At 38.3% G+C, this 27,980-nt stretch overlaps 1 protein-coding gene across 1 annotated transcript in view; it reads right to left on the bottom strand.

Moving 5' to 3' along the window:
• Positions 1-27,980, bottom strand: part of LY75 (lymphocyte antigen 75) — a 93,661-nt gene that overhangs the window by 48,420 nt on the left and 17,261 nt on the right. Inside the window, exons 5-16 of the mRNA XM_050752865.1 lie at positions 26,209-26,319; positions 24,936-25,076; positions 22,084-22,275; positions 21,041-21,198; positions 19,132-19,242; positions 18,500-18,588; positions 18,191-18,360; positions 16,892-17,091; positions 15,298-15,440; positions 7,695-7,776; positions 3,362-3,430; positions 907-1,021 (exon numbers count right to left, since the gene is read on the bottom strand). Coding sequence (XP_050608822.1) covers positions 907-1,021; positions 3,362-3,430; positions 7,695-7,776; positions 15,298-15,440; positions 16,892-17,091; positions 18,191-18,360; positions 18,500-18,588; positions 19,132-19,242; positions 21,041-21,198; positions 22,084-22,275; positions 24,936-25,076; positions 26,209-26,319 — 1,581 coding nt within the window. The remainder of the gene's footprint in view (positions 1-906; positions 1,022-3,361; positions 3,431-7,694; positions 7,777-15,297; positions 15,441-16,891; positions 17,092-18,190; positions 18,361-18,499; positions 18,589-19,131; positions 19,243-21,040; positions 21,199-22,083; positions 22,276-24,935; positions 25,077-26,208; positions 26,320-27,980) is intronic.

Here is a 27,980-nt window from a genome sequence, read left to right as displayed (position 1 = left end):
CTGTAATCCTACCTAGCACTTTGGGAGGCTGAGGCGGGCCAATCACTTGAGGTCAGGAGTTCGAGACCAGCCCAGCCAACATGATGAAACCCTGACTCTACTAAAGATACAAAAATTGGCTAGGTGTGGTCATGGGTGACTGTAGTCCCAGCTATACTGGAGGCTGAGGCAGGAGAATCACTTGAACCTGGGAGGCAGAGGCTGCAGTGAGCCAAGATAATGCCACTGCACTCCAGCCCGGGAGACAGAGTGAGACTCTGTCTTAAAAATAATAATAATAATAATAATAATAATAATAATAATAATTTGAGAATTAAAATCTTCTTGACATTTTTCTTAATATTTCATATTTTCCTGGAAAAAGTGAAGTAAAATGGTATCTACATTTCTCCCCACTCTCCTTTCTGTTACCAAAGGCTATACTATCAATCTAACTGGCTTCTCAAATTTGAATTTATATAAAGTATTAGCAGTTTTGTAGTTCATTGAAAATTGCTTCTAAATTTTACAGGGACCTGCCACATTTTTATTTCTTGACTTCTGCCTTATTATTCCCAAGATTATCTTTATTTTTTCATTTTGCATCAAAATAAAAATTAAAATGATTCTACATTTCTCCTTTTGCTTAAAATAATTTCATCCAAAATCTAATCTCCCTAAATGAACCTTACATTTTATCTTCTATGCAAATTTTTGCATGATCAAGAGTAAGATGTCACCAAATTTCAATAAGCTAGCCTTCTATTGGAAGCCAGAGTCAGGCAGGGGGTGCTCCACATATCAATTGCATCATCATAGGCTTTTAGACCTTAGAATTATAGATCACAATGCTCCCCTAGGTACTTTGAACTAAGCATTCACAATGTTAACATGAGAAGGTTGTGAAAAGTAACAATTACCACTTACCTTTTGGAATTTGGCACACCCATTCAAGTTTTGTATCACAAGCAAAAGGCCTCAAATAAATAAATTCTCTGTCATCATAGAAATGCCAGCCTCTTCGCCATGGCCTATGAAATACCTAAAAGAGGAAAAGTATTGCAGAATATTTTGAAGTTGATACATCCCTTATGGAACACTAAACTGTAAGCCCTGTGATCTTGATCTGTATTTTAGCTCTAGCACCTAAGATATTTGTTCAATAAATGAACACATGAATGAATGGAATATTTAAACAGTAATACCCTGAGCAAGAGCCTTCAAAGGGGCTAATAAGGGAAATATGTTGTAAGGTCATGTTTATGTCCAAAATGCAAATTTTCTCCCCCACGCCTGACAATTTTTGTTAGGATATTTATTTCAGAGCTATCCAAGCACCAAGCTGTGATCAAATTAGATCAGAGAGTGACATAAAAGTCCAGCCTCAGCGGCTCAGGCTCCTTCTCTGGTGTTACCATGCCATTTCTAGGATTTTGCCCTTCTCCAGGATGGCTCACTACAAATCCAGTTAGCAAGTAGGAGAAAAAGGATAGGGGAAGGCATTACTCGGGAGAGCATCCATCACTTCTTGGACTATTTTCTCTCAAGACCAAGTTTGTGGGGGTTCTGTGGCAGGTGAGGTAAGATTTTCCTTACAGAACACTGCCCTGGTTGGGCTTGTTCCTGATGCAGGTTGCATTAATATCTCTTTATTTATTTGGTAGATTTTCAAATCTCTCCATACTTGGCAACTCTATTTCCCTAGAACAGTTTATTGTACCAGTGTTCTCAACACTCCTAAAAATTCCATAAGCTTCTCTGAAGTTCTCACCTTTTCTTATGTTAAATTGGGAATCTATAAAAATGCCATGTATTACACAGTTTATTACTAGAAGAGTTACTTTGAAAATCGTGCTTTCCTGTGGCTTTGAGTTCTTATTTGCCTCAGCCTTCCTGTAACATTTCTGGTCAGCCACCTTGTTCAATCTCTTTCTTGGACTACAAATCAAAGATATTACCTGATGTCTCCTCCATCTTCATCTTTTTTCACTCTATATGTTGGCAGTTCCTCCAAATTCACTTCTTGGCCCTTTTTTTTTTTAAATATACATTTTCCTTTCAACTTAGGACTCTTGATCTCAACTTACCATAGTATACATCTTATAGCTAGCTTGGATTCAAAATATCTAAACTAAAACATACAATTTTCTCCATAAATCAGTACCCTTTCTATTTCTATAAATGCCTAGTCATATAGCATAGTGGTTAAGAGTACCACACCCAGACACACTTGGGTGTAAATCTCAGTTCTTTCAGTTTAAATTTACTCCATGTAAGCTGAAGTAAATTACTCACAGCTCGAATTTCCATGTGAGATGAATATAGTAACAGTGCCTACCTCACAAGATTGCTTATGTGCTGTGTGACATATGTGACATGCTTAGTACAGTGGCTGCCTGATAAAGGAATTAATCAGATCAGTGTTAACTGCTGCCATCATCATCATCACAACCACCATAGACCATCACCATCACCATCATTATTATTGTCTCATAATAGTCTTGTTCTTGCATAAAACTCGTATTTCGCCTGGCATAGTCCTTACTCAATGGTGTCGTAATTGCTTGTTTACTTGTCTTTTCTACTAGACTTCAGTTTTGTGAAGACAATGGCTATGCCTTGTACCTTGTCACTGTTCTATCCCCCAGTGCCTCACTGACCCCTTGGACTGTTTATGAAATGGATACATGAATGCATTCTGCAAAGGAAGATGCCTAACCGGTCTTTTATGCCTTCCAATCTTACCTGTTGCATGTTGTCATCTGTCTCAAGATGAATCTTCCTCATACCCTCCTTAGTTCATGTGACTCTCCCTACTCAGAAACTTTAAAAAATGCCCTGTTGCCTATCTAGAAGTATAGAAATTCCTGAACGTGGCATCAATCTGATTTCCTAATACTGTTATCAAGGACAGCACCAATGAAAACTTCTTGATCTGTATGCTGTTCTCCTCACTGCCCTCTTCCTTCCACTCCCACCTTGTTTTATGCCACTTTCTCATACCATCCCCTCATGAGAAAGCCTTACTCTATCCCGTCTGTAGAAACTCTATCCATCCTTAAAGTCCCAGTTCAAGTCCTACCTCTTTCTGGAAATGGCCATGGGACTCACTTCCTCCTCTGAATTTCATTAGCCTTCCTCAGCCCACTCATTAGGAGCTTATTACTGCATGGTAATGAGGGAGGTTTTCTTGAATATGAATTTTATCCTCTCAAATGAAGTGTAAGTTAGGCTGCTGAGGGCCAGGCCATGGGTGTGCTTATCTCTCACCACATCTAACATCATGCTCCACACACAAAGACACTCCATGGATCCATTACTTGATTGCATATGATGATGGATTTATGTTTTAAATATGCAGATTTTCCAGCACTGTACTGACCTTGACAGCAGCACAGTCTCTGATGTCATAATCCTGCTGAAACTCATTTGGCATGATAATAGTAGACACCTGAAAAGACAAGAGACGCTTGAGAATTTAAGACTGATGTATAAATATTTGCAATTTAGATGTAATTTAGGCAGCCTTAATCACTCAAGTGTGTTCATATGCCACAGAAAGAAAACTTTTTCATCTCTTTTTTATACCATGATGCTGAATCATGAGAGGACTTAGCAAATGGCATAATGTCATAAGTTTCCAAACAAAGGAAGCCACAGTTTCAGAAGTTGAGGTTAATGGTGTATTAAGTTCGCCACTGGAGTCATAGAGAATCAAGCTTGCAAAATGCTTTTCTCATTTTTTTTTTGCACGTGTTGAAATGCTTGTTATTTGATTAACTAATCTCAGGTATGTTCCAATTTAAAAATAAATTCAAGGAGTTTTACATTTAGAAAGAATAAAAAACGAGGTGACACAACTGTAATTTGGAGTAAATATTGAATATCTGAGAATAGTTTTGCTCCTATAACCATTACATTAATATCTCCTTAGGATAATATAAACATGTGGAATAATAGCAAGGATTTTTTAGAGGTTTCTTCAAACAAATAATTTCCTCCAATAAGGATGCTTTTGGCCAGGCACAGTGGCTCATGCTGGTAATCCCAGCACTTTTGGAGGCCAAGATTGGCAGATGGCTTGAGCCCAGGAGTTCCAGACCAGCCTGGGCAACATGGTGAAACCCCATCTCTACAAAAAATACAAAAATTAGCTGGATGTGGTAGCATGTGCCTGTGGTCCCAGCTACCTGAGAGGCTGAGACATGAGGATCAATTGAACCCAGGAGGTTGAGGCTGCAGTGAGTCACAAGGGCACTACCACACTCTAGCCTGGGTGACACAGCGAGACTCTCATCCCCACCTAGTCCCCCCAAAAAAAGATATTTTATTTTTTGTATTACTCTTCCATATTTAGATAATAAAAAGAATAGCTTCTCACTATAAAAATGAAAATAAATAGCATAAAGAGAAAGCTTTGAAAACAATCACTTGTGGCCAGGTGTGGTGGCTCACACCTGTAATCCCAGCACTTTGGGAGGCTGAGATGGGTAGACTGCCTGAGTTCAGGAGTTTGAGACCAGCCTGGGCAAAATGGTGAAATCCCGTCTCTACAAAAAAATATAAGAATTAGCTGGGCATGGCTGAGCACGGTAGCTCACGCCTGTAATCCCAGAACTTTGGGGGGCAGAGGCGGGTGGATCACAGGGTCAGGAGTTAGAGACCAGCCTGGCCAATATGGTGAATCCCCGTCTCTACTAAAAAATACAAAAATTAGCTGGGCGTGGTGGTACACGCCTGTAGTCCCAGCTACTCGGGCAGCTGAGGCAGGAGAATGGCGTGAACCCGGGAGGCAGAGCTTACAGTGAGCCGAGATCATACCACTGCCCTCTAGCCTGGGCAACAGAGCGAGACTCCTCTCAAAAAAAAAAAAAAAAATTAGCTGGGTGTGATGGTGGGCGCCTGTGGTTTCAGCTACTGGGGAGGCTGATATGGGAAGATCGCTTGAGCCTGGGAGGTGAATGTTGTAGTGAGTTGAGATCGCACCACTGCACTTCACCCTGGGTGACAGAGTGAAACCCCATTTCAAAAAGAAAAAAATCACTCATACTACCCAAAGATGACTACTATATTTATAGCTTTATTACTTTTTGACTATATATAGAGAGACTATACATATGAGTTTTTAAAAATAAAAAGAAGATTTGTAACTTGTCTTTCCGTTACTGCCTGTATATGACTCTATTTTCATTTGACACATAATTTTAATGGTTGTATGATATGTGAATGTATTTATTTTATTTTTTAAATTGGCAGATAAAAGTATATGCATTTATCATACACAACATGATGTTTTGAAGTATATATACATTGTGGACTGACTAAACTTAGCTAATTAACAAATGCATTATTTCACATAGTTATCATTTTTGTGGTGAGAACACTTAACATCTACTTTTAGCATTTTTCAAGAATCTAACATATTATTAACTATAACCAACTTGTTGTACAACAGATCTCTTGAACTTATCCTTCCTATCTAAATGAAATTTTGTATCCTTTGACCAACATCTCCCCAGTCCCCCACCTCATCTGCCCCAGCTCTTGGAAACCACCATTCTACTCTCTAGTTCCATAAGATCCATTTTTTTTTTTTTAATTCCACATCTCAGTGACATCACATGGCATTTGTCTTTCTGTGCCTGGCTTTTTTCACTTAACATAATGTCCTCCAGGGTCATCCACATTGTCACAAATGGCAGGATTTCCTTCCCTTTTATGGCTGAGTAGTACTCCATTGTGTACATGTACCACACTTGCTTCATCCATTCATCTGTTGATGGACACTTAGGTTGATTTCATATCTTGGCTATTGTGAATAGTGCTGCAGTCATCCTGTGGGTCTCTTAAACATTCTGATTTCACGTCCTTTGAATATATATACCCAGTAGTGGGATTGCTGGATCATGTGGTTAGTTCTATTTTAAATTTTTTTTTTTTTTTTTGAGACGGAGTCTCGCTCTGTCACCCAGGCTGGAGTGCAGTGGCTGGATCTCAGCTCACTGCAAGCTCCGCCTCCCAGGTTTACGCCATTCCCCTGCCTCAGCCTCCTGAGTAGCTCGGACTACAGGCGCCCGCCACCTCGCCCGGCTAGTTTTTTGTACTTTTTAGTACAGACGGGGTTTCACCGTGTTAGCCAGGATGGTCTCGATCTCCTGACCTCGTGATCTGCCCATCTCGGACTCCCAAAGTGCTGGGATTACAGGCTTGAGCCACCGCGCCCGGCCTATTTTAAATTTTTTAAGGAATCTTCATACTGTTTGCAATAATGTTTGTACTAATTTACATTCCCACCAACAGTGTGCAAAAGTTCCCTCTTCTCTACATCCTCACCAACATGTATCTTTTGTCTTTTTTATAGCAATCATTCTGACAAGTGGGAGGTGATAACTTACTATGGTTTTAATTTGCATTTCCCTGATGATTAGTGATGTTGAGCATTTTTTCATATGACTGTTGGCCATCTGTAAGTCTTCTTTTGAGAAATGTCTGTTCAGTCATTTGGCCATTTTTAAATCAGGTTGTTTTCTTGCTATTGATTTGTTTGAGTTCCTTATCTACAGTCATGCACTGCATAATGGCCTTTCAGTCAACCACAGATGGCCTACATGTATGTTCCTGCCTCCATATGCTTGTGTAGATAGTCTTCCTTGGAAGGTCTATCCTTCCTCCTCTAGGCCAATCTGAATACTGGCATTCAGATCATGGCTAGAAATAAATGTTAGCCATCCCTTGAAGATGTGTTCCCACAAGATTATATTTTTACTGTACCTGTTCTATGTTGTCATTGTGTTACAAATCCCTACAGGATTCAGTACAGTAACATGTTCTACAAGTTTGTAGCCTAGGAGCAATATAGAGCCTAGATGTGTAGCCTATGTGTAGTAGGCTATACCATCTAGGTTTGTTTAAGTATGTTCTATGTTGTTTGCACAAAACCGCTACCTCACAATGCATTTCTCAGAATGTATCCCATTGTTAAGTGATGCATGACTATATTTTGGATATTAATCTTGTATCAGATATATATATATAGGATTTGCAAATATTTTCTCTTATTCTGTAGGTTTTCTCTTCACTCTGCTGATTGTTTCCTTTATTGTACAGAAGCTTTTTAGTTTGATGTAATCCCATTTGTCTATTTTGGCTTTTGTTGTCTGCGTTTTTGAGTTCATATCCAAAAAAATCATTGTCCAGACCAACGTCATGGAGCTTTCCCCCTATGTTTTCTCCTAGTAGTTTCACAGTTTGGGGCCTTCCATTTAGTACTTCAATTCATTTGGAGTTGATTTTTGTATATGATATGAGATAAGGGCTTAATCTCATTTTTCTGCCTGTGGAAATCCAGTTTTCCCACTATCATTTATAGAAGAGACTGTCCTTTTCCCATTGTGTGTTCTTGGTATCTTTGTTGAAAACCTGTTGGCTATAAATATGTGGATGTATTTTTGGCCTCTCTATTCTGTTCTGTTGGTCTATGTGTCTGTTTTTATGCCAGTACCATGCTGTTTTGGTTACTATAGCTTCAAGGTATATTTTTGAGCTCAGGTAGTGTGGTGGCCTCCAGCTTTATTCTTTTTGCTCAATATTTCTTTGGCTATTCAGGGTCTTTTTTGGTTCCATATAAATTTTAGGTGTGGATGTATTATTTAACAAACAACTTGTTATTGAAACAGTGCTTCCATACTACCTAAAACAATAATGTTTTAACTTACTGGTGTACGATCACTCCATTGCCATGATCCTTGTAAATCTGGGCTCCTTTTATTCAAACCAATCCACAGCCAACGCTGGCCACTATGTAAAAAGCAAGTGTTAAAAATACGAGGACAATGCTTGGCAAAAATATTTAGCACTCACATGTCTAAAGTGCGTCACTAAATGAAAAGCACAGTTTCAAGCAACATAAAGAAGTCTTTTGAAACGAAACTAAGTCCTTAATATGGGGTAGCTACATAAAAAGTACCATACTTTTAAAACTACATTTTAAGCTGTTTTCTTCATATGAAAGGCAAAAACCATTCTTTGAATTTTAAGAGGAAAAAAGACTTTTACTGTAGTGCTTGAATATTAAAGAATATTTTCAGATACACTCAAAAGCAACAATGGCATTTCTTTAAAGTGTTTGTCTATAACACTATCAAATAATCTTCTTTAAAATGCAGAACTAGTTGGCTAAATTTTTGTTAAACAATAGTTGAAACATAGTTGAGTTCCTACTACCCACCAAGTTTAAAGTAAACAAGAATGTGAGTATTGCTTATGTGCCAAAGAAATACACCAGAAAAATATATTAAGTAATCATTTAAGTGATTATGCTTATCATCTATAAGTATTATACTTTTATGTAAAAGGCATTGAGCTAGGAGCAATGATGACACAGAGAAGTTTAAGACCTACATCTACCCTCAAATGTAATATGAAATAGCGATAAGATATATATGAACAAAAAACTAAAGACCATTTATGAAAGCTATCAAATGAGTTGTACACATTTTAGATGATACAAAAGTTCAGAGAAAGGAGAGGTCACTGTGGACTGCAGAAAATGAAGAAAGACTTCGTGAGGTTGGTAGGACAAAAGATATTCTTCAAGGGATGGCTAACATTTCTTTCTAGACACGATCCGAATGCCAGTAATCAGATTGGCCAAGAGGAAGAAGGGTAGGCCTTCTAAGGAAGACTATCTACACAAGCATATGGAGGCAGGAACATATGTCTAAGTAATCTTTCCCCTCAAATACATTTATGCTCTGGCCAGGGATAAATATACAGCATAAGTAGACGTGATATAAGCATAGAAATTTTTCTCTGCCTCTAACTCCATTTGAAAATATTTTCTAAAATTTATTACACTTTTGGGTGACAAATAATAATCCATATAATTTAACCTTTTTTGTTGGCACATGATATGTATGATCAGTACATGTGTGTATACATATATAAATGTAATATGCCTATAAGTATAATATAGAATACATTTTAAAGAAGGGGTAGATTTCAAATCTAAAAACAATGCATATTCTCAAGTTCAGCAGAATATATGGAATATATGGAACATATAGCTACGAGTCTACAGAGAAATATCATAAGTTCATTTTAATAAAATGTACTAGTGAATCAAAGGCTGAAACAAAGAATTTTAAACTAATTTCTTATTTTTAAATAAATAATTGCTTTTCTTTATTTCTTACCTTTATTCAACATTCCCTCGTATTTTAACAACAATAAGTACTTTTTCATCTTTTCAACCTCAAGGTTTTTGACTTAATGCAATGGAATATGAATGAGGACTGTCCTGTTTTGGTTTTCATTGTTATACTGTTTTCTTCCACAGAGAAAGATCCACCAATTTGTGGATTTAAGATATATCCAGTGGAGACAATCAAGTCCAGTTTAAATTTAGCAGCTAAAGAGGAATTTGCAGTTTATGCCTTCTGCTCATCAGAGCTCTCTTACAGGCTTCTGAGTGTATCAGACCACCCGAGTGCTGGATTTCTAAACCACAGGGTCTAGACAACTGGCATATACAGCACAGTTAGAGCCAGACGGCTAAAATAGAGAGTCAGTTAAGTATTCTTCCTCATATTTATTTGGGGGAAATAACTTCATTTCTCCCAAATCTTTGCATACTGTATATTTGGGCCTGGGGAATTCGTGTAGAATTTTGTGTTTCCCTAAAGTAAGCATTAGCTATTTTATCTTCTTTACACAATCCACAATACAACCAGGAAGACAATCAAAGATCATTTGTCACCTGCATTGCAGAGGCTCCCACTGGCAGCCTTTTTAGAGGTTTGTCCTCAACTTTCTAGGCTCCTTAAGCCCTTACCCAGTCTTCTCTCAGCTAATAGCTCCCCTTCCTTCTACTTAGAAACATCTCTGCTTTCAAGCCCATTTCTGGCTCCTTTACTGCATCTCAGAGGACAGTTTCCTAGAGAAGAGTTTGCTCGATTGTCCAAAATTTCTAATCTCTACTACTTTCTGAAACTGAGTTTCATTTGAACACAGAAATTTACAGATTTCAGCTTCATTTTAAAGAACTCACTAACATGTCATAAATACAGAAAATAATAGCTACGTGTATGTATTTTTTTTGTGTGCGGGATCAGAAGTGGAAAATATTTCCTCAATTGTAACTCATTCCTGGTTTGACCTAGTTGAGCTGTAGGAAGATAAAGGGAAGAAGAAATTGGCTATCACATTAATCATTGCACACTTCCAATGTTAATTTTAGAAAATGTGAAGGAAAAAATTGTACCCGATCATAACCAGGGAATCAAGTCAAACTGAGATTCCCTCTTTCTCTTTACAAATTCCTGGTACTCCAAGCACTAAGTATATGGTTTTAAAACTACTGGGTTATGAAGAGATTGCATAAAAGGTTAATATGTGTAATTGTGTTAAAATTCCTATTCTCAATCAAATTTCCTGCTGCATCTGGTTGCGAAGGAAAACAGTATCTCAGCCATAAGCCCCAATAAATACTATTTGATGAGGGTGCTTATTCTACAAAGCCTTAGATTTATGTCTAAATCCATTCATGCCACATCACAGGAGGCAGTGTACACAGCAGCAATGGCATCGCAAACAAGGCTTTCTTCTCTAATCCTATGGCTATTTCTGCCCTACAATGGCTTTCCCTGTTGGGCTACCATTAGGAGTTGCAAAGATCTTAGAGGCTTAATGATTTGGTGCACCATGAATCTTTTTCCCTGAAATACAAATAGAGATGTGGAACTTAGATTGTGAGAGGTACAGCAGTAATCTGACTTAACTCCTTGGCATGCAATACACAATTTGGGCAATAGATATCTTGCTGAGAAAGGTCAATTCCTGCAATAAAAAGCCAAGGCATCAAGGAGTACGCTTTAGAATCATTTTCTAATATAAATGGGTTTGCTTCCTTCTTTCCTTTAAGCCATAGTTACAATTTTGGTTTTAGAATATGTTCTGTAAGCACAGCACAGGCAAACACTTTCTTTATTATGGAGAAGTTATTAAGCAAACAACGCAGTATGCTTACTATGGCATTGTGTTAGCTGCTAGGATCCAAGTACAAATAAAATACAGTTCCTACGAGTGAAGGGATTATGGAGATTTGTTTTTTCTCTGTGCTGTTCTGTTTTCTAAATTCAATATACATTATTTTTATTAGAAAAAAATTAAACATAGTACATTCTATGGAAAATAGGTTTTGTAAAAGCTATATGTGTAGAGATGTAAGTAAATGGAAAGGGTTTACATTAAGTGTTTACTATGTTTATAATCAGGAGCTAGGATTTGAGGTGATTGCTTCATTATCTGTTTTTATCTTTTCCAAATTTTATATAATGAACTTGTATTAATTTTTTAAAGAAGGGAGTGCTCAACAAGTGTAATTCAAAACAAAGAAACAAATCATAAAAGTTTCCTTTCATGTTTTGTTTCCTGGTGTAATTCATTCTGTATATGGATGCTCTTAATGGTCATTTCTATCACATATGATGTTCCAATGTTTTCTGCTTATTGTTTCTCACAAATATCTACAACCTCATTGCTTAGTACTTATCCACGGCTCTTCGTTCCAGTTAGGGTTACTAACTGCTTGCTTGGAATCTAGACCTTATATCAGCATTTTACTTAAAAATACTTTACCTGGATAGTACGATATTGTCTGTGTCAAGCTTGAAATCTAAGGGCTGTTAAGTTGCCCTGCTTGAAACTTACATGTCAGGAAGTATTGGTGGTGTATTAGAAAGGCCATGCCCCACACATATACACCGTGGAATACTATGCAGTCATAAAAAAGGATGAGTTCTAGTCCTTTGTAGGGACATGGATGAAGCTGGAAACCATCATTCTGAGCAAACTATCACAAGGACAGAAAACCAAACACTGCATGTTCTGACTCATAGGTGGGAACTGAACAATGAGAACACTTGGACACAGTGTGGGGAACATCACACACCATGACCTGTCATGGGGCGGAGGGATGGGGGAGGGATAGCATTAGGAGAAATACCTAATGTAAATGATGAGCTAATGGGTGCAACAAACCACATGGCACATGTATACATACGTAACAAACCTGCACATTGTGCACATGTACCCTAGAACCTAAAGTATAATTTTAAAAAATGCACATGTACCCTAGAACCTAAAGTACAATTAAAAAAAAAAAAAAAAAAAAAAAAGAAAGGCCATGCTCCAGAGGTGGCCATCATGAGGACTTCCATGATCACCAAAGTCACACTGGAAGCTTTGGTCATGAGCAGAGTGAATGTGAGAACTGGGTTAATGTCGCTGAAATTGGAAGCTTGTTCATCGGCATGATAGTAGGATTGGGCTCTCATTGGTGAAATATAAGTTATTTGAGATGCGGGGATTAGCTAAAATATTTAGAGAAACTCTCACACTTCTCAAGAATATATTAGAATTTTGTGAGGCCACAGCCTGTATCTTAGTAGGGCTTGATTCTAAACAATCCCACATCCAGTCATTGGGTCCTGTGACTGTGACGGCCTGATACTCACTACAATGGGAACAGAATGCTGCCACATCTGCTCAAGTAAACCTGTGCAAGGTGATAGTTAAAACACCAAAAAGGACAGATTGCTGGGATGTTGTCAAGCTTACAAAACAGGTTGTATAAGATGTTTTGTGTCTGCTTCAATAAATGTTTGCATAGCAAATGTCTGTATGTATGGAAAATTTTGGTCTGAATTTTGTATTTGTTATAATCTATTCTCAAGGTTGAGGGAATAGCTAACACTCACCTCAAAAAGAACCCGAGAGTTGGTATTTAGTATATACAAATTACCTTGGGTCAGTCTGCAGTGAAATTTTGTATATTAATTTCTAACACTAGACAATGATGTCTAGAATACCTGAGATTCTATGACAGATGCTTAATAAATAAATATTTATGGAACACAGGTATTGTATTTTACATTAGGTTTCCAGTACACTGTAGTGAAACTACATTCTCTAATGAGAAAAACACAGCAGAAGCTATATTAGAGCAAATCTGGGCCAGGCACTGTGGCTCACATTTGTGATCCCAGCACCTTGGGAGGCCAAGGAAGGTGAATCGCTTGAGCCCAGGAATCTGAGATTAGCCTGAGCAACATGGAAAAACCTGTTTCTACAAAAAAACCACAAACATCAGCTGGGTGTTGTGGCATGTGACTGTAGCCCCAGCTACTTGGGAGGCTGAAGTAGGGGGATTACCTGAGTCTGGGAGGTTGAGGCTGCAGTGAGCTGTAATTACACCACTAGACTTGAGTGACAAAACAAGACCCTGTCTCAAAACACAAAACAAAACAAAACAAAAAGCAAATCTGGAAGATATGGAAATTTCCAAAGAAAATATTTTATTCATTTATTTTTTAGAGACAGCATCTCACTCTGTTGCCCAAGCTGGAGTGCAGTGGCACTATCTTGTCTCACTGTATCCTTGAACTCCTGGGCTCAAGTGATCCTCCTGACTCAGCCTCCTGAGTAACCAGGACTACAGGTGTGTGCCACCATGCCCAGCTAATCTTTTGGGCTTTTTTGTTGTTGTTTTTTTATAGAGACAGGGTCTCCCTATGCTGCCCAGGCTGGTCTCGAACTCCTGGTTTCAAGCAGTCCTCTCACCTCAGGCCCCCAAAGTGCTGGGATTACAGGCGTAAGCCACCACACCCAGCCCAAAGAAAAGACTTTAAAAATCGCTCAAAATCTTACTTCCTAGAGATATAATAGCCATTACTCTTTTTGATATATTTTTGAAGTCTAGTTTGAGTGTAAATAGTATATGCTTTACTCTGATAATTTATCTTTTCCTCTGCTTAATATATATAAACATTTACACATTATAGTATTATTTTTATCTTAATGTGCAGGAGATGAATTTCAAACCAAGATTAACAATAGTGATGATATAGGGATCCTTACCTTTTTCAGACTTTCAGGGAAATGCACTTAACAATGCTTCATCATTAAGTGTGATATGGCTATTAATTTGAGCTATTCTTCTATTCTAATAAGAATTTATATATGTTATATTTATTAAATGTAAGTGTATATTTATGTATTAAACCAGGAATGAATAGTGGATTTTACCAGATGCATTTTCAGCACCTGTTAAGATGATCACATGACTTGTGATTATTAACTCAATTGCTATTTGAGTACATATGAGACAAGCACATAACATAAGCAAGGGAAGTGGGGACAAGAAGTAATAAATTAGAGACCATGGCAAATTGGAGAGTCAGACCCATTTCTGGAGGCCACCAGCTACTCAGTACTAACTTATTTGTTGCATAATGAAAATGTTGCTAGTTGCTTTAATTTTTAAAATTAAAATTTTTTTAAAAAATTTAATTTTTAAAGGATTTTTATTAGAATTTCACAATTTTGTAGTATTTTGTGGCCCCTTCCTCCCAGGAAAAGAACATTATAGTCTTAGAGCTGGATAAGTACTAATTGGCAAGTTTTGTTTTAAGTCTCTTTCAAAAGCGCAGACTTTATTATTGAACAAATTTGCAGACTCGCACTTCATCAAAACTGAAAACGGGCTGGGCGTGGTGGCTCATGCTTTCAATCCCAGTACTTTGGAAGGCCGAGGTGGGCGGATCACCTAAGGTCAGAAGTTCGAGACGAGCCTGGCCAACATGGTGAAACTCCTTCCTCTCTCTATATATATGTATATATGCATGTATATGTGAGTGTGTATAGATATAAATACACACACAGGCACCTTGTTTTTGTTTTTTGTTTGGTTGTGCTTAATGACTTAAGATCAAACTCCTTCCCTGGCAAACAAGGACATTCCAATTTCATATCCAAATCCCATTTTCTAGCTAATTTGTATGACTCATTTCTCCTTGACCATATCTGTACGTTCTGGTCTCAGTTCCTTTGCTTATGTTCTGATTTTTTTCTGGTTCCTTCTCCTTCTCCTATCTTGCCTTTTGAAATAATACCTACCTTCCAAGAATCAGCCTTCTTTATGACACTTTTCCTGGTTATACTCCCAGAAACACTCCCTCCCTCCTCTGAATTCCTGAGGCCCTTCCTTGCCTATGTTCTAGATTTTCTGCCACACATTGCTGTTGGACTTTATTAAACAAAGGGTAGGGAATACATTTCATTCACCTTTAGATTCCTCATAGTGTCTGCATATTAAGAGTGCTTGATGTTGCATGACTGCTAAGCAACAAATGACCTTTCAGATAATAAAACATGTCCATTTTTTTTTTTCCAACAGGGAGAGAGGGTAAGGACGTGCCAATTTTGAATATCTAGAGGACATCAAATTCAGCATAGAAATTCTCATTCTAAAAGCATTACCTGAACTGATCTGTTAAAAAGTGAAGAAATTCCTTTATTTCATCCACACGGCTGAAGCTAGAAAGGTGTGCTCCAAGGGCTTGGCAGAATCGTTCAGCTTCTTCCCAGTTCCTCTTTCTCACAATTCTTTCTGCATGGAATACCTTAGCAAAATATAACGTTAATTTGTTTTCTGGTATAATCTTAAAGTTTCACAGTGTTAAAGTCAATTACTGTCACATGTGTGGGCCCCTGAAATGAATTCTGAAAGGTGTAATGGAGGCTCAGGTAAATGCACAGATACTGAGACACAGACTAGTCCGGCTGAAAGTGCCAACTCAACTGAGGGCCAGCACAGATGCCAGTCGCTGTGGTCAGATGGATGGCCTTCCTCAGCCAGACTGGGGAAGTGGTCCAACAAGATCCATGTTCTCCCGTATTCCTAGGATCTTGAAAGATAAAATGAACCAGTAGGCAAGGCTGTAAACGATACATATACATGCTTTGGGAGTAGGCTTTGGCAAAGAAATGTGCTAACAATAGAAATTTTGAATATAAGACACTGTGACCCACACAGAAATAGAACTATGTTCTGACGAGGAAGAACCAAAGAGCAGTCTGCACTGGTGTGTGAACATTGACAGAAAGTGGCAAAAGTAAACCTGGAACTTGGGCTGTTTCAAAAGAAGAAGAAAGGAGAAAAAGAAGGAAGAAAGAAGAAGAGGAGGAGGAGGAAGAAGAGATGATGACACAAGGACAGGCCAAATTACATTTGTCCCAATTTTTCAGTTCCTTGTAATATAATTAGATGGTCTTGCCACAACCCCCTGGTGGGTGGAGTACACTTCTTTGTCCCTTGGCATGGGGCTTGGCCATGTGACTTACTGTGTTGATGGGATATTAGTGGAGGTAAAGTGAGCAGAGGCCTGAAATGTGCTTATATGGTTGGCTTGCCTTCTTGGGCTCCAGCGATATACCACGAGAATAACCAACCCCTGCAAACTGCTGCCCTTTCAGCCTGAGCCCTAGAATGAAGGGCTGGAGCCCAGCACAGCTGACCTGAAGTTGGGAGCAGAGGTCACCGAACTAGATCAGTCAAACCCTAGATGGCCTGGAGATCTGTGAGAATGTGAGGCTATATGTTTGTTGTCATAGCCACCGAATTTTGGGGTGGCATCTAATGGTTTGTTTATGGGACTAGCTGACTGATGCAGACCCAAATATATAAATATAAATACATATATAAATATATATATATAATTTTTTACACTATAAACAGTGCTGGAGCTATCAGTTTGACAACAAGAATTAGAGGAATATGAGGATCATAGGCAGAGCGGCAGTATGGCATATAGTATACCAACTTACTGGGAAAAAAGGACTTTGGGAAGGAGCCAGTTCTTGGGCCTGCCTTTTCGGGTAGGACACGTGCAGGGTGTGGGGCTGACCACCTCATGCCAGAGGTTCGGCGACGCCCTGCCAAGGACTCTGTGCTCCAGAGCACTTTAGTTAGGTTACATAGGACTATGGAGAAGAGCATAATTTGTACAAGGACACGAACTAGGATAGTGGAAAAATAACTTCATTAAAGGATAGAATGAGAATGTCACTTTACCTTATAACAAGAAAGACTTGTGGGGAAACTCTGCCATCCTTCAGGACAGGGGTCATCAGGCTTAGGGGCTGCTTCTTCAGGCTCAAGGGGTCCACTCATTTTCTTGCAAATTGAAAGTGCTTTGAAGCTTCTGCAGTCCTTCACCTCCCACTTTCCAAGAGACTTTCCAGTAGACATAGCCACGCAGCCGCCCGGGGAAGCTGGGATTGAAGTGGAAAGCTCAATTAACAATTAAAATGTTAAAGTTCAAACATCTTCTAGTGTTCCTACTCTTTATTTCAGCCAAGTTGGGGAGAGAGAATAAAAAGACATGGAACAAAGAGAGGAAAGAAATGTGTTGTTCAGAATAATAATGATAGGTGTTTACTATTTGTAAAGTACTTTTTGAAAAAGATTAATCCTCACAACAAACCTATAGGGGGGATTCTATTGTCATAATTTGAGGTACAGTGAGAATTAAGTGACTTGTTCAAGGTCATAGAATTAGTAAGTGGTTGCCCCCAGGATTTGTGCCCAGGTGGTCTGTTTCTAGAGCTGTACCCTAAATACTATTGCTGCTTAGGATAGTGGTTCAAATTAGCTTAACAACTTTGAGCAGTTTTTAAGCAACCTAGTAAACCTCAAAACACAACTCTCCCAGATTCTGATCCAAAGGAAAAGCTGGTATAATAAAGATAGAAGGAGGTATGTGGTAACATACATTTGTTTGCTGTTTATTTTATGACCGTCATAATTTTATGTATTCATAACAGTATTAAAAGTATGAAACAGTATTAAAATAAATAATGCAAGATAGCCTCCATAATTCTTACCCATTGAGAATAATGGAAGAAAACACATTCAGTTTTGATAAAAGGTTAGGAAGCAGAGAGATGAAAATGTAAAGAGCCCCACATGGGCACTTTGAGATTCTATTTGAGATTTACACAGAAAAGATTTTAAAAACTCGCACTGGTGCTTCTAGCTCTGAGCCATTAGACGGTGGTTTGGGAGAACTAAGTTTTTGAACTTCTTTCACTGGATTATTCTCAAGGACATAATAGGGAAGACACAGCCAGTGCTTCTGTGTATTTTTCCATAGACAGCCTCCAATCCTGAAGATCATCGAGTCCCTCACATTTCAAAAGTGAGTGAGGAACACCTTTGAGAGGAGTGCTGCCTTTCACTAGTCACAGTATACTGCTACTTTAGTGCAGCACACCAACATGGCACATGCATACCTATGTAACAAACCTGCATGTTGTGCACGTGTACCCTAGAATTTAAAGTATATATATAAAAAAAGATTAACACACTCACCTGGCTCAAGAAAATTCCAGTTGGAAAAGGTTACAGACCGCCTTGTTCCACCAACAGTTGCCCAGTTATACTCGCCACGAGAATCTACATCTCTCAGGCCAGTCCAGAAGTATTTTCTTAGAGATTTATCATACTTTTTCATCAAATCATTTAGGTATTCTTGCTCAAATCTACAAAAGGAGAATCAAATTGGCAAGTGTTTCACAATGATTGACTCTATTTGAAGATGCACCTTTTTCTTATGAAGACTGTTTAGCAAAAGAACTCAGAGTTGAAAGTTTCTGAGTACAAGTTGACTGATGGTCACACCTGCTAGTGATAGTCAGATTGCAGTTTGTTCCAAAAGGGACCTCATCCTCGTAAATCTTGTAACAGGTTTCTCCATGTCTCTTCCAGCCCTAAATCAGAGGAAAAATACTGTCAAACTGTTTGCCAGACTTGATGGTGTCCCCGTCTGTCAAGCATGTTTCTGTTACATTGATAGCATCTTAGAACATGTGGAAATTGAGGACATGGCTATTGAATTCACACATGTGATGGGGGTGGGATGCAATTTCACAGATAACTTCCACAAGACTGTGAGCCTGTGTCAGACAAAAGGTATGGGTTAATTCTCTTTATCCTTGGAGGCTGGCTCATCATAAGAGTATAATAGTCACTGGATGAATTATTTTTGAATATTGATAATATTAGTGGGGGAAGTAAAGACATTGGCCTTGAGGCTAGTAATTCTACAAATATTTATAGAAATTTTCAAACTTCTGCTTCTGTAAGAAGCAATATGCTGTAACTCACTGCCTTCTGGCTTGTTCTAACATAAATGAACAGAAACTAGTAGTTTCCTCAATTTTATAAGTCTGAATTATTTAAGTCTCAGCTACCATTTCTAACCAAGAAGTTGTAACACTGCTTGAGAAAATTTACATAGGGATTTCACCTACCTCATTTGGAGGACACATCTTATCAGAACTTGTGTCGTTCAGTTTTTCTCCCTTTCTCTTGCATACATATTTTAGTTTCTCCTCACACGATTGGACTTTCCACTGACCTAGCTTTGAAAGGAGACAAAAACATTTGCTTGGAAAGGAAATTATTTACCGCATATTCAAAACTGAACTCACAAAAACTATGAGACAAAGAGAGAGGAAGAGGGAGAGAGAGGGAGAGAGAGGGAGAGAGAGGGAGAGGGAGAGAGGGGGAGAGGGGGAGAGAGGGGGAGAGAGAGAGAGAGAGAGAGAGAGAGAGAGAGAGAGAAAGAGAATTAATATAAATGAATTATCAAATGTGAGAACACACTGCTAGAAAATGCTACTCAACAGGCCTGCAAAGCGATGGCTCACAACCAGTTACCTCAGCATCACCTCCAGGTCACATTGTGGATAAATTTCATTTTCTTATAAGAGTAGCAATAAAACCATCAAAGGACACTTAGTATAAAAGCTGAAGAGAGAAGAACTCAGCCCGCAGTTTCAGCATTCTAATCTTCTTCCCTAAGGCACAGCCAAAGTTTGAAACTTTTAGGCACATCATCAACCTCCCTTTCTCAGTTTCCTCACGTGTAAAATGATGACGGTGGCTAAAATAGCTATTCTCCACGAATTCTAGGTCAAAAGTTTCTTTCAACTCTACTTCAACCTGGACTTCAAAATTCTCTCTTTCAAATATGCTATTTAACATTAATTTGCTTAATTGACTAAGTCACTTTGCTTTCTTCGAATTAAATTTTAATAAGACGATTGTGATAAGGGTCAGTTTTGAACATTGGAATGCTGTCTAGGTATGCCATCAGTTCACTCTTGCCCATGGGAACCCCTTTCCATTTCTGATGTTCTTTTAAAGACATGTTGGATATCATTTTGAATAGAGCTTCAAATGTGACACCTTTCTAAATTGCTTTTAAACACACATAATATTTATTGCTTCCACTTAAGTCTCTTTAGATGTCTAAGTGACACAGTCACTTTCAATAACCAATTAGGAGTCCACGGGAAAGTGATACAAACAAAACATAGAGGTACATATATCTTTTCTGCTCAAGACACAGCCTATTTTGGATTATTAAGGCTGAGCACTCTATAGGAGTAAGATGGTTTCTGAAAGATGTTAGGCCTAATTTTTAAATAAAATCATTTTTTCACTTTTCAAAGTAGTATCGATATAAAACAATCTGAACATGAATTTGGAAGATGGGATTTTTCAGGTTAAATTGTGGTTAGCCAAATATCACATTGATGGCAGAAAGGTGGGTGGAGGCCCTGGTCCTGAGAGAAAGCAGGTTGCTAGAATCAGTCTGGCACAAGAATCTGAGTTCTAAAGGGATTCTCTGTATCTGTTTGAGACCAGAAAAGATGCTCTCAGATAGGATGTAGGTTGCTTACTTAGTAATTGCTTTTATTTACCTTTTTAAAGTAACTACCAGAAAGACAATCTAGACTTGAGATTATTTTTTGCCAACTTTTGGCACCAGGGACCAGTTTTGTGGAAGACAATTTTTTCCACAGAGGGTGGCGAAGAGGATAGTTTTGGGATGAAACTGTTCTACAAGGAAGTGCAACCTAGATCCCTTGCATGTGCAGTTCATAATAGGGTTCGCCCTCCTATGAGAATCTAATGGTGCTGCCGATCTTACAGGAGGGGGAGCTCGGGCAGTAATGCTTGCTTACCCGCCACTCATCTCCTGCTGTGCGACCCGATTCTTAACAGGTAATGGTCCGTGGCCCTGTACCCTGATCCAGAGGGCTCTTACCTTTTCTTTTCCAGCTTATACACAAACTTCCCAACCAAAGAAATCTTAATATTATCATTAAGTGAAACAATAAGAATATAAAGAAACCGTAGGAGGTTTCCTACCTCTCCTAAGTAGGAAACACAGTTAGGCGTCTTATTGTAGGGAACATTTGGCTCATTCTCATCCCAATATGTTAGGGTAACTTCAGTACCATCTGACCACTGAAATAAAGTTGGTATATTTATGTTCTTAAGGCCTATCCATACTTCTTCTTTGGTATCTAAAAGAAAAATGTTTTATTTCTTTGGTTTTGCTCAATTACATACTTTAATATTTATATTGTTATACGAATTTTTACATTCTGATACGGAGTTTTAAGAGCCTTTGTAGTACTCTTAATTTGGTTATTAATATGTTGATAAGACAGGCAGGTTGGGTAATGAAGGCTTTTTAAGTCACTTATGCCAGTAAAGTACACGGGTAGAACATCTGCAGGCTGAGTGTTCCTGATATCTGGTGTAGATAAACTTTGCTTTGTGGGATGAATGAAATTCTACAAATACAATCATATATATCCCAGTTTGAACAGAAATACTGTCCACTGCTGCCCTGGTATGACTCTGCTGCCTTCACAAGTGAAACAAGGAGCACCAGGCTGGCACTGAGTAGGTATCTACTCTCAGCTATTATTAGTGAATTCTAGGAAGAGATCATAATACTGTCAGTCTAGTATATTTTCCTTTACCAGTATTTAGCTTTCAAGTAATTACAAAAGTGAAGTAATTATCACTTAAGTTTTCTGAGCAACTTAAATAAAATTTAGCTCATGAGAAGAGGGAGATCATTCAATCAATGGTAGTACTGTCAAATTGGTTGCCACTAGGCACATGTGGCCACTTAAATTAGTTAAAATGAAATAAAAGTAATAATTCAGTTCCTCAGTTGCCCTAGCTACATGCCAACTGCTCAAAAGCTGCATGTGGCTAGTGGCCACCATACTAGACAGTGCTAATTGTAGAACAGTTCCATCACCATAGACAATCCTATCTGACAGTGCTGACCTGTGGGATCAGACTGTAAGCTTTTCATTCCCACCAAGAGTCTAAAACCAGGGATACTTTAAAATGCCTTAAGCCTTTCAAATAGGATATTTTTAAAAACTTACCCTCATTATGGAGTTTTGTGACCACCACCTCCACATCTGCTAAAGAATGAATGCTGATTAGGTCACCACTGAAGTCTTTGCATTTCGCATGTGCCTTATCCCAGGAATTACTTTCATTTACCAGCAGATAGCAAAATCCATTATTTGGCAGCCAGCCTGCATCACAGCGGGTATCTGAGTATGTCCAGACATCTGGGGGAAAAGCAGCTATTTATATTCCAGTAAAGATACATCTATTTGAATCAATAACATTGCAAATTATTTTTTCTTGAATAATGAGGGTCCTGGAAAACTGGGGAATGTGATGTCAGATGCTACAGTGACATGAATTCATGTGGTGCCTATCACATAAATGAGGTATATATGGCATCGCAGGAATTCCCACTGGGATTCAGAAAATGATGTGACTTTAACGTGCTTCAATGTCCTATATGGCTGAGCACAGACTATTAAAGGGTTTGGACACAATGAAGGGAGAGATTGCCCTTAGTCCAAGTAGACAGCAGAAAGACGTGCCTTAAGTCAGTTTCTGACAAATCTTTTCCTGGGTATGGAATTTGTTAGGTTTCCCTCCAGTCTCTGTCCTTGAGAAGATTAAAGAGGGCGAGCCTCGTTTTCTTGTATGGTCAGCTTAGCAAGGGGATGTAGATTAATGCTCACTGTTGAACAAAGAACAGGCAGAGATTTAAGGGACAGAATAAGACGTTTATATACTTCGCATCCAAGAGATGGCAGCAATGGAGGGAAAGGGCAAAGGTTACCCCTGCACTTCTTTCCTTCCCTCTGCTAGACAGATGGACCTCATGGAATTAGTGATTCTGTTTTGACCATGATAAAGCTCACAATCAAAGGTCTAATTTTTCCAGATTAGAAAAAAATAATGAAGTATAAAACCCTACGGAATACTTCTACCCCTGTTAACAAAACCAGAAAGTGAGTTGGTTACTCAGACTTCACTGATTCAGAACCATTTGGAATATCTGTTGTAAGAATGCACAGCATCTTAAAAATGTGGACAGTTTGTTTTCTTACTGAAGGATAAAGTGATTCAGATTCAGCTAACCTCTTACACTTGCAAGATAACTCAATTAACTTTAATATTCTGAAATAGCATGTATTATTGTTATATTTTATAATTATGATAAAGGAACAGAGGAAAAATATCACCCACAATGGAACTTAATGCAATCATTTTCATATTCTAGTCTTTGTCTCAATGAATATATATTTTTACAAGATTAAAATGATAAGTAGGAATATCATTTGGTTTTGTTCTTTGTATTTTCCTGCTGGCACAGTTATTTTAGTAAATGCATATTATTCAATCATGTGGAAACATCATGATTTACTTAATAATTGCTACTGCGAGATATTTACTTAATCTATCATCAATTGCTCTAGCTTATTTTCATTTGTGCTGGCTTTTCTATTATGCCTTTTGTTGTATGGACTAAATGCAGTTTGAATCAACTTGGAAGACAAATGTTCATTTCCCCTATTATCTTAAAATATCCTCTTACATTCTTTATTTTATATCTAGTTTTTCCTTAAAAATTGCTCTATGCTCCTTTTTAGATGACAAGACATTTGGATGCTTTATTCCCTTCACTCATAGTTCCTTTTAAAGCAGGACATTTAAAAATCATCCTTTCCCTTTGATATGGTTTGGCTGTGTCCTCATCCAAATCTCACCTTAAATTCCCATGTGTTATGGTAGGAACCTGGTGAAAGGTAATTGAATCATGGGGGCAGGTCTCTCCCGTGCTGTTCTCGTGATAGTGAATAAGTCTCACGAGATCTGGCGGTCTTATAAGGGGGAGTCTCCCTGCACAAGCTCTCTTTCTTTGCTTGCCACCATCCATGTGAGATGTGACTTGCTCCTCCTTGCCTTCCGCCATGATTGTGAGGCCTCCCCAACCATGTGAGACTGTAAGTCTATTAAACCTCTTTTTCCTCCCAGTCTTGGGTATGTCTTTATCAGTAGCATGAAAATGGACTAATACACCCCTCCAGTTTTGAGTATTAGTTTCTCTCATTTGGTGAGGATGTAATTAAATACCAGGTATACATCAGGCCCTGTGCTTGACAGTCAAGGCACCCCTTTTTTCCATTCTTTCAAAAACTCCTCACACCCTTCCACTCCTCAAAAACTTCAGCTGTTCTTATGTCTCTTTCATCCCCAAACTCCCTGGAAAACCCCCCTCATTGTACACATTTTGTCCCTCTGCACCTCTCCTTTTTTACTTGATTTTTCAAGGCAAAGACCTGCCTGGTAGAGAAGGACAGAAGAGGGCCGGGTGCTGTGGGGCACAGGGTGAAGAAGCCTGGGATTACTCCTGTGTCCATAGGTTTTGCCTTGTTACGGAGGCATGGACAGTAGTGGTTCTCAGACTTGAATATGCATCAGAACCACCTGGAGAGCTTCTTAAAACATAGATTGCTGGACCCCATCCTCTAGTTTCTGATGTAGCAAATCCGTGGTGGGTCCTGAGAGCTTGCATTTCTAACAGGAAGAGGTGATGCTGATGCTGTTGGTCTGGGGACCACCCCTGGAGAACCGCTGCTCTGGAGAAAAAAGAGCCACACACGAACAGAAGTATATTTCCTATCTCGAATATCTCTGCCTTCTTCTGGGCAAGTACATCCTTTTATTTAATATTCTTTATTACCTCAACCAAAGCTTTACTCATATATGGTTGATAACATCTAACCACAGGGTTAAAAATCAAGTACTTTTTGGTACTATCAGTATCAGGAGAAGGAAAGGTGGAAATGGATGTCGGAAAAGATTTACTTGTTTTCACAAAACTATGATTTTAAGACCTATTTGTATAAGCATGTAAGAAAGATACCTGTTAACTCCACCGTATTATTTAATGGTTTCCTGCAAACATAGGGAAGTTGAGCGTCACAAGAAAAGCTCTGCCACAGACCAGACTCAACATCCATTCTTGCGCAGCTGGAGCCACCTATAGTAGGTGCACTGGGTCTGTCTTAAAAGGGAACATTTTTCAAAGCATTAGAATGAGAAAGTTAGGGCCAGGATGGTGGTCATAAAGAATAATTTGTACTCCTAATTTTATGCTTTTATGGAAACTCATAGTATAGTTAAAACTTAGCTAAATTGAAATGTATAAGCCTCAATGAATAATTATGTGCTTAAATATGTCTTTCTTCTAAAATATAGGATCTAAGGGGAAAATATTATGATACACTGTAGTTAATTTTAAAAACAAAAACAAAAACTTTTTCCTTAAATGACTTCCAGGTCATATTCTATGGTTAGTAGCTCTTAATCTGCTACTCCATAAAATAAAAATATTAATTTATCATTGTCATGCCATTAAGGCCTTGAGTTAAAGATTACATTATCTTTAAAGGTTCTATTTAGTGAAATAATAAAAGTATTACTTCATTTGCTGATAAGGAAATTTAGCAAACTAAATTAACTAAAGTGACTAATTGGAATTTTATTGCTCTTAACTCAGTTTTCCTATATGTGTACAGAGCAGTTTTATACTGAAATCAGTGTTAACTTTAGGTTCTACATTTGTCGTAAGTCAAAGATTTTATTTTATTTTTCAAAATTGTCTAATCCTTCCTTTGGGGAGAAAGTCTTTTGGCTAAATGGCATTTTGTTTGTTTTATTCCCTAAAAGACTCTCTTTGAAGTATTTATTTGTATTAGAAAATACAACCATGATGTTGTCAGTACTTGCATGCTATAGTGGGGAGCGACCCCAGGAGTTTGAAAATGAAGGGATATGTCCATATTAGAGTTAAGCTGCAGATGAAACACAGCATGGGTGAGTCACAGCCATGCCAAGTCCTTTAGGGACACAGAATGGCTTCTGGGCCATGTGGTGGAGCTCCTTCTGCTCTTACATAAAAATGCAGGGTTGTTCTAAAGGTCTAAAGGTTCAAATGCCCAGTTGTCCATGGTGTGGTTCAGCTTGGCAATAACAGTATCACAATTAAGAATGGTTTAGGAAGAAAACACTCTTCTGAGAGGTAACGATAGTAAGAGTTGCCAAGATGTGAAACTTTTCTAAGCTATTGGTGAGTGAGAAGCTTTTGCTTTTTTGAAGATTTGTTCTGTGCAGAGGGGTGGGGAAGGAGCAGTTACCTGGATCCCAGTTGAGAAAGTTTAATGGTTTGTGATCTGACCATTCCCAGCCTCTAGCAGAGTATAGCTGATTTAAACCAATCCAGAAAATTTTAGCAATGCCTTCTTTTTCTGTAAGAATTAAAAAATTTTAAAAAGTGACAAAGTTGCCTAAATTATTATCTAAATTAGACTTATTCTACTAATAACAAACAAACGTGCAGACCTTGATTGTAAGGCAGCAGTCCCTGTAGGAGGCTGTCTATACATCAAAGGCAGGCAATGCTAATAGACAAAAGTCTTCAGACTATTGAGAAACCCAAAGGCTGATAAGTTAATTCAATTCTTCTCTCCTATTAGCTTGTCAAATTCGCTTTCATCTAAGGTAAGAACAGAAGCTTCTTAGACTAGCTGTCTCACTATCTATTTATAATCCTCTTGTATTAACATAGAAGACTTATCAAAAGCAGTTTCCATTGTACTTCTAGATTTGGAAGATCTGACTGGATTCTAGACCGACAATTTAAATTCATTAGGCACACATATTATTTGCCAGGTTCTAGGGATATAAAAACTGAAATGACAAAGTCCCTGCCCTCATGAGAATTTCAATCTAGTAGAAGGAGACAGACATGGATCCCTCAAATGATCAAGTTTTTCTGGGACTGGATCAGAAATATGTATAGCAGCTGTTTCACAGATAATGAAATACATATATATGACTCATGGCTCTAGGTCCCAAAGGGTCCAGTTTAGACTACAGATACAGAATGAGAGTCACACACGTGCACACACACACACATGCACGCATGTGCATGCATGCACACACACATGCACACACACGTGGTACAATGGAGATAGATCATTCAAATTTATTATTTGATGACCAGATGCTATCAGCAATTAAGAAAGATAGAAGGTGGGTGGATCACCTGAGGTTAAGAGTTTGAGACCACCCTGGTCAACATGGTGAAACCCCGTCTCTACTAAAAACACAAAAATTAGCCAGGTGTGGTGGCATGTGCCTGTAATCCCAGCTACTCGGGAGGCTGAGGCAGGAGAATGCTTGAACCCAGGAGACGGAGGTTGCAGTGAGCCAAGATCATGCCACTGCACTCCATCCTAGGCAACAGAGCAAGACTCTGTCTAAAAAAAAAAAAAAGAAGGAAGGAAGGAAGGAAAGAAAGAAAAGAAAAGAAAAGAAAAGAAAAGAAAAGAGAAAGAAAGAAAGAAGGAAAGAAAGAAAGAAGGAAAGAAAGAAAGGAAGGAAGGAAGGAAGGAAGGAAGGAAGGAAAGAAAGAAAGATGGAAAGCAGATATAATTTAGGTAGTGAGGCCAGTTTCTGATACGCGATTCAATGTGCATATGCCCACAAAAAAATGGATGCAATCATGTTGGTATGGGTTCCTGTATATTGGAAAAAGAATGTGCAAATGATGGTAATGATTTTCGACACTGCTTAGGAAGTCACTACTCCTAGATCAGTATTTACACATGGTAGTTTTCAGTAAAGGGGCACTTAATAAAAATTTCTTTTCCAGATTTGCATATTGTGAGTTGTAGAGGTTAAAACACAGTTTTCTTGGGTCTTGGGAAACCAATAGTCATAATTAGGCATATTGATATGCCTAAGAAGCTTTCATACTGGAAAAGGAAGTTGAAACATTAGAAACAGATATACTTCTAAAATTAATGGTATGTATTAAATATGGGGCATGTCTGGCCAGGAGTAGGGTGCAATAAGGCCCTTTACCATATTACCTTACTTTCATTAGTTATTAAAGAAAACGGAT

The sequence above is a fragment of the Macaca thibetana genome, chromosome 12, assembly GCF_024542745.1.
Source record: "Macaca thibetana thibetana isolate TM-01 chromosome 12, ASM2454274v1, whole genome shotgun sequence".
Lineage (NCBI taxonomy): Eukaryota > Metazoa > Chordata > Mammalia > Primates > Cercopithecidae > Macaca > Macaca thibetana.
The sequence above is the reverse complement of the archived record's forward strand: the minus strand, read 5'-3'. Positions and strand labels throughout refer to the sequence as shown.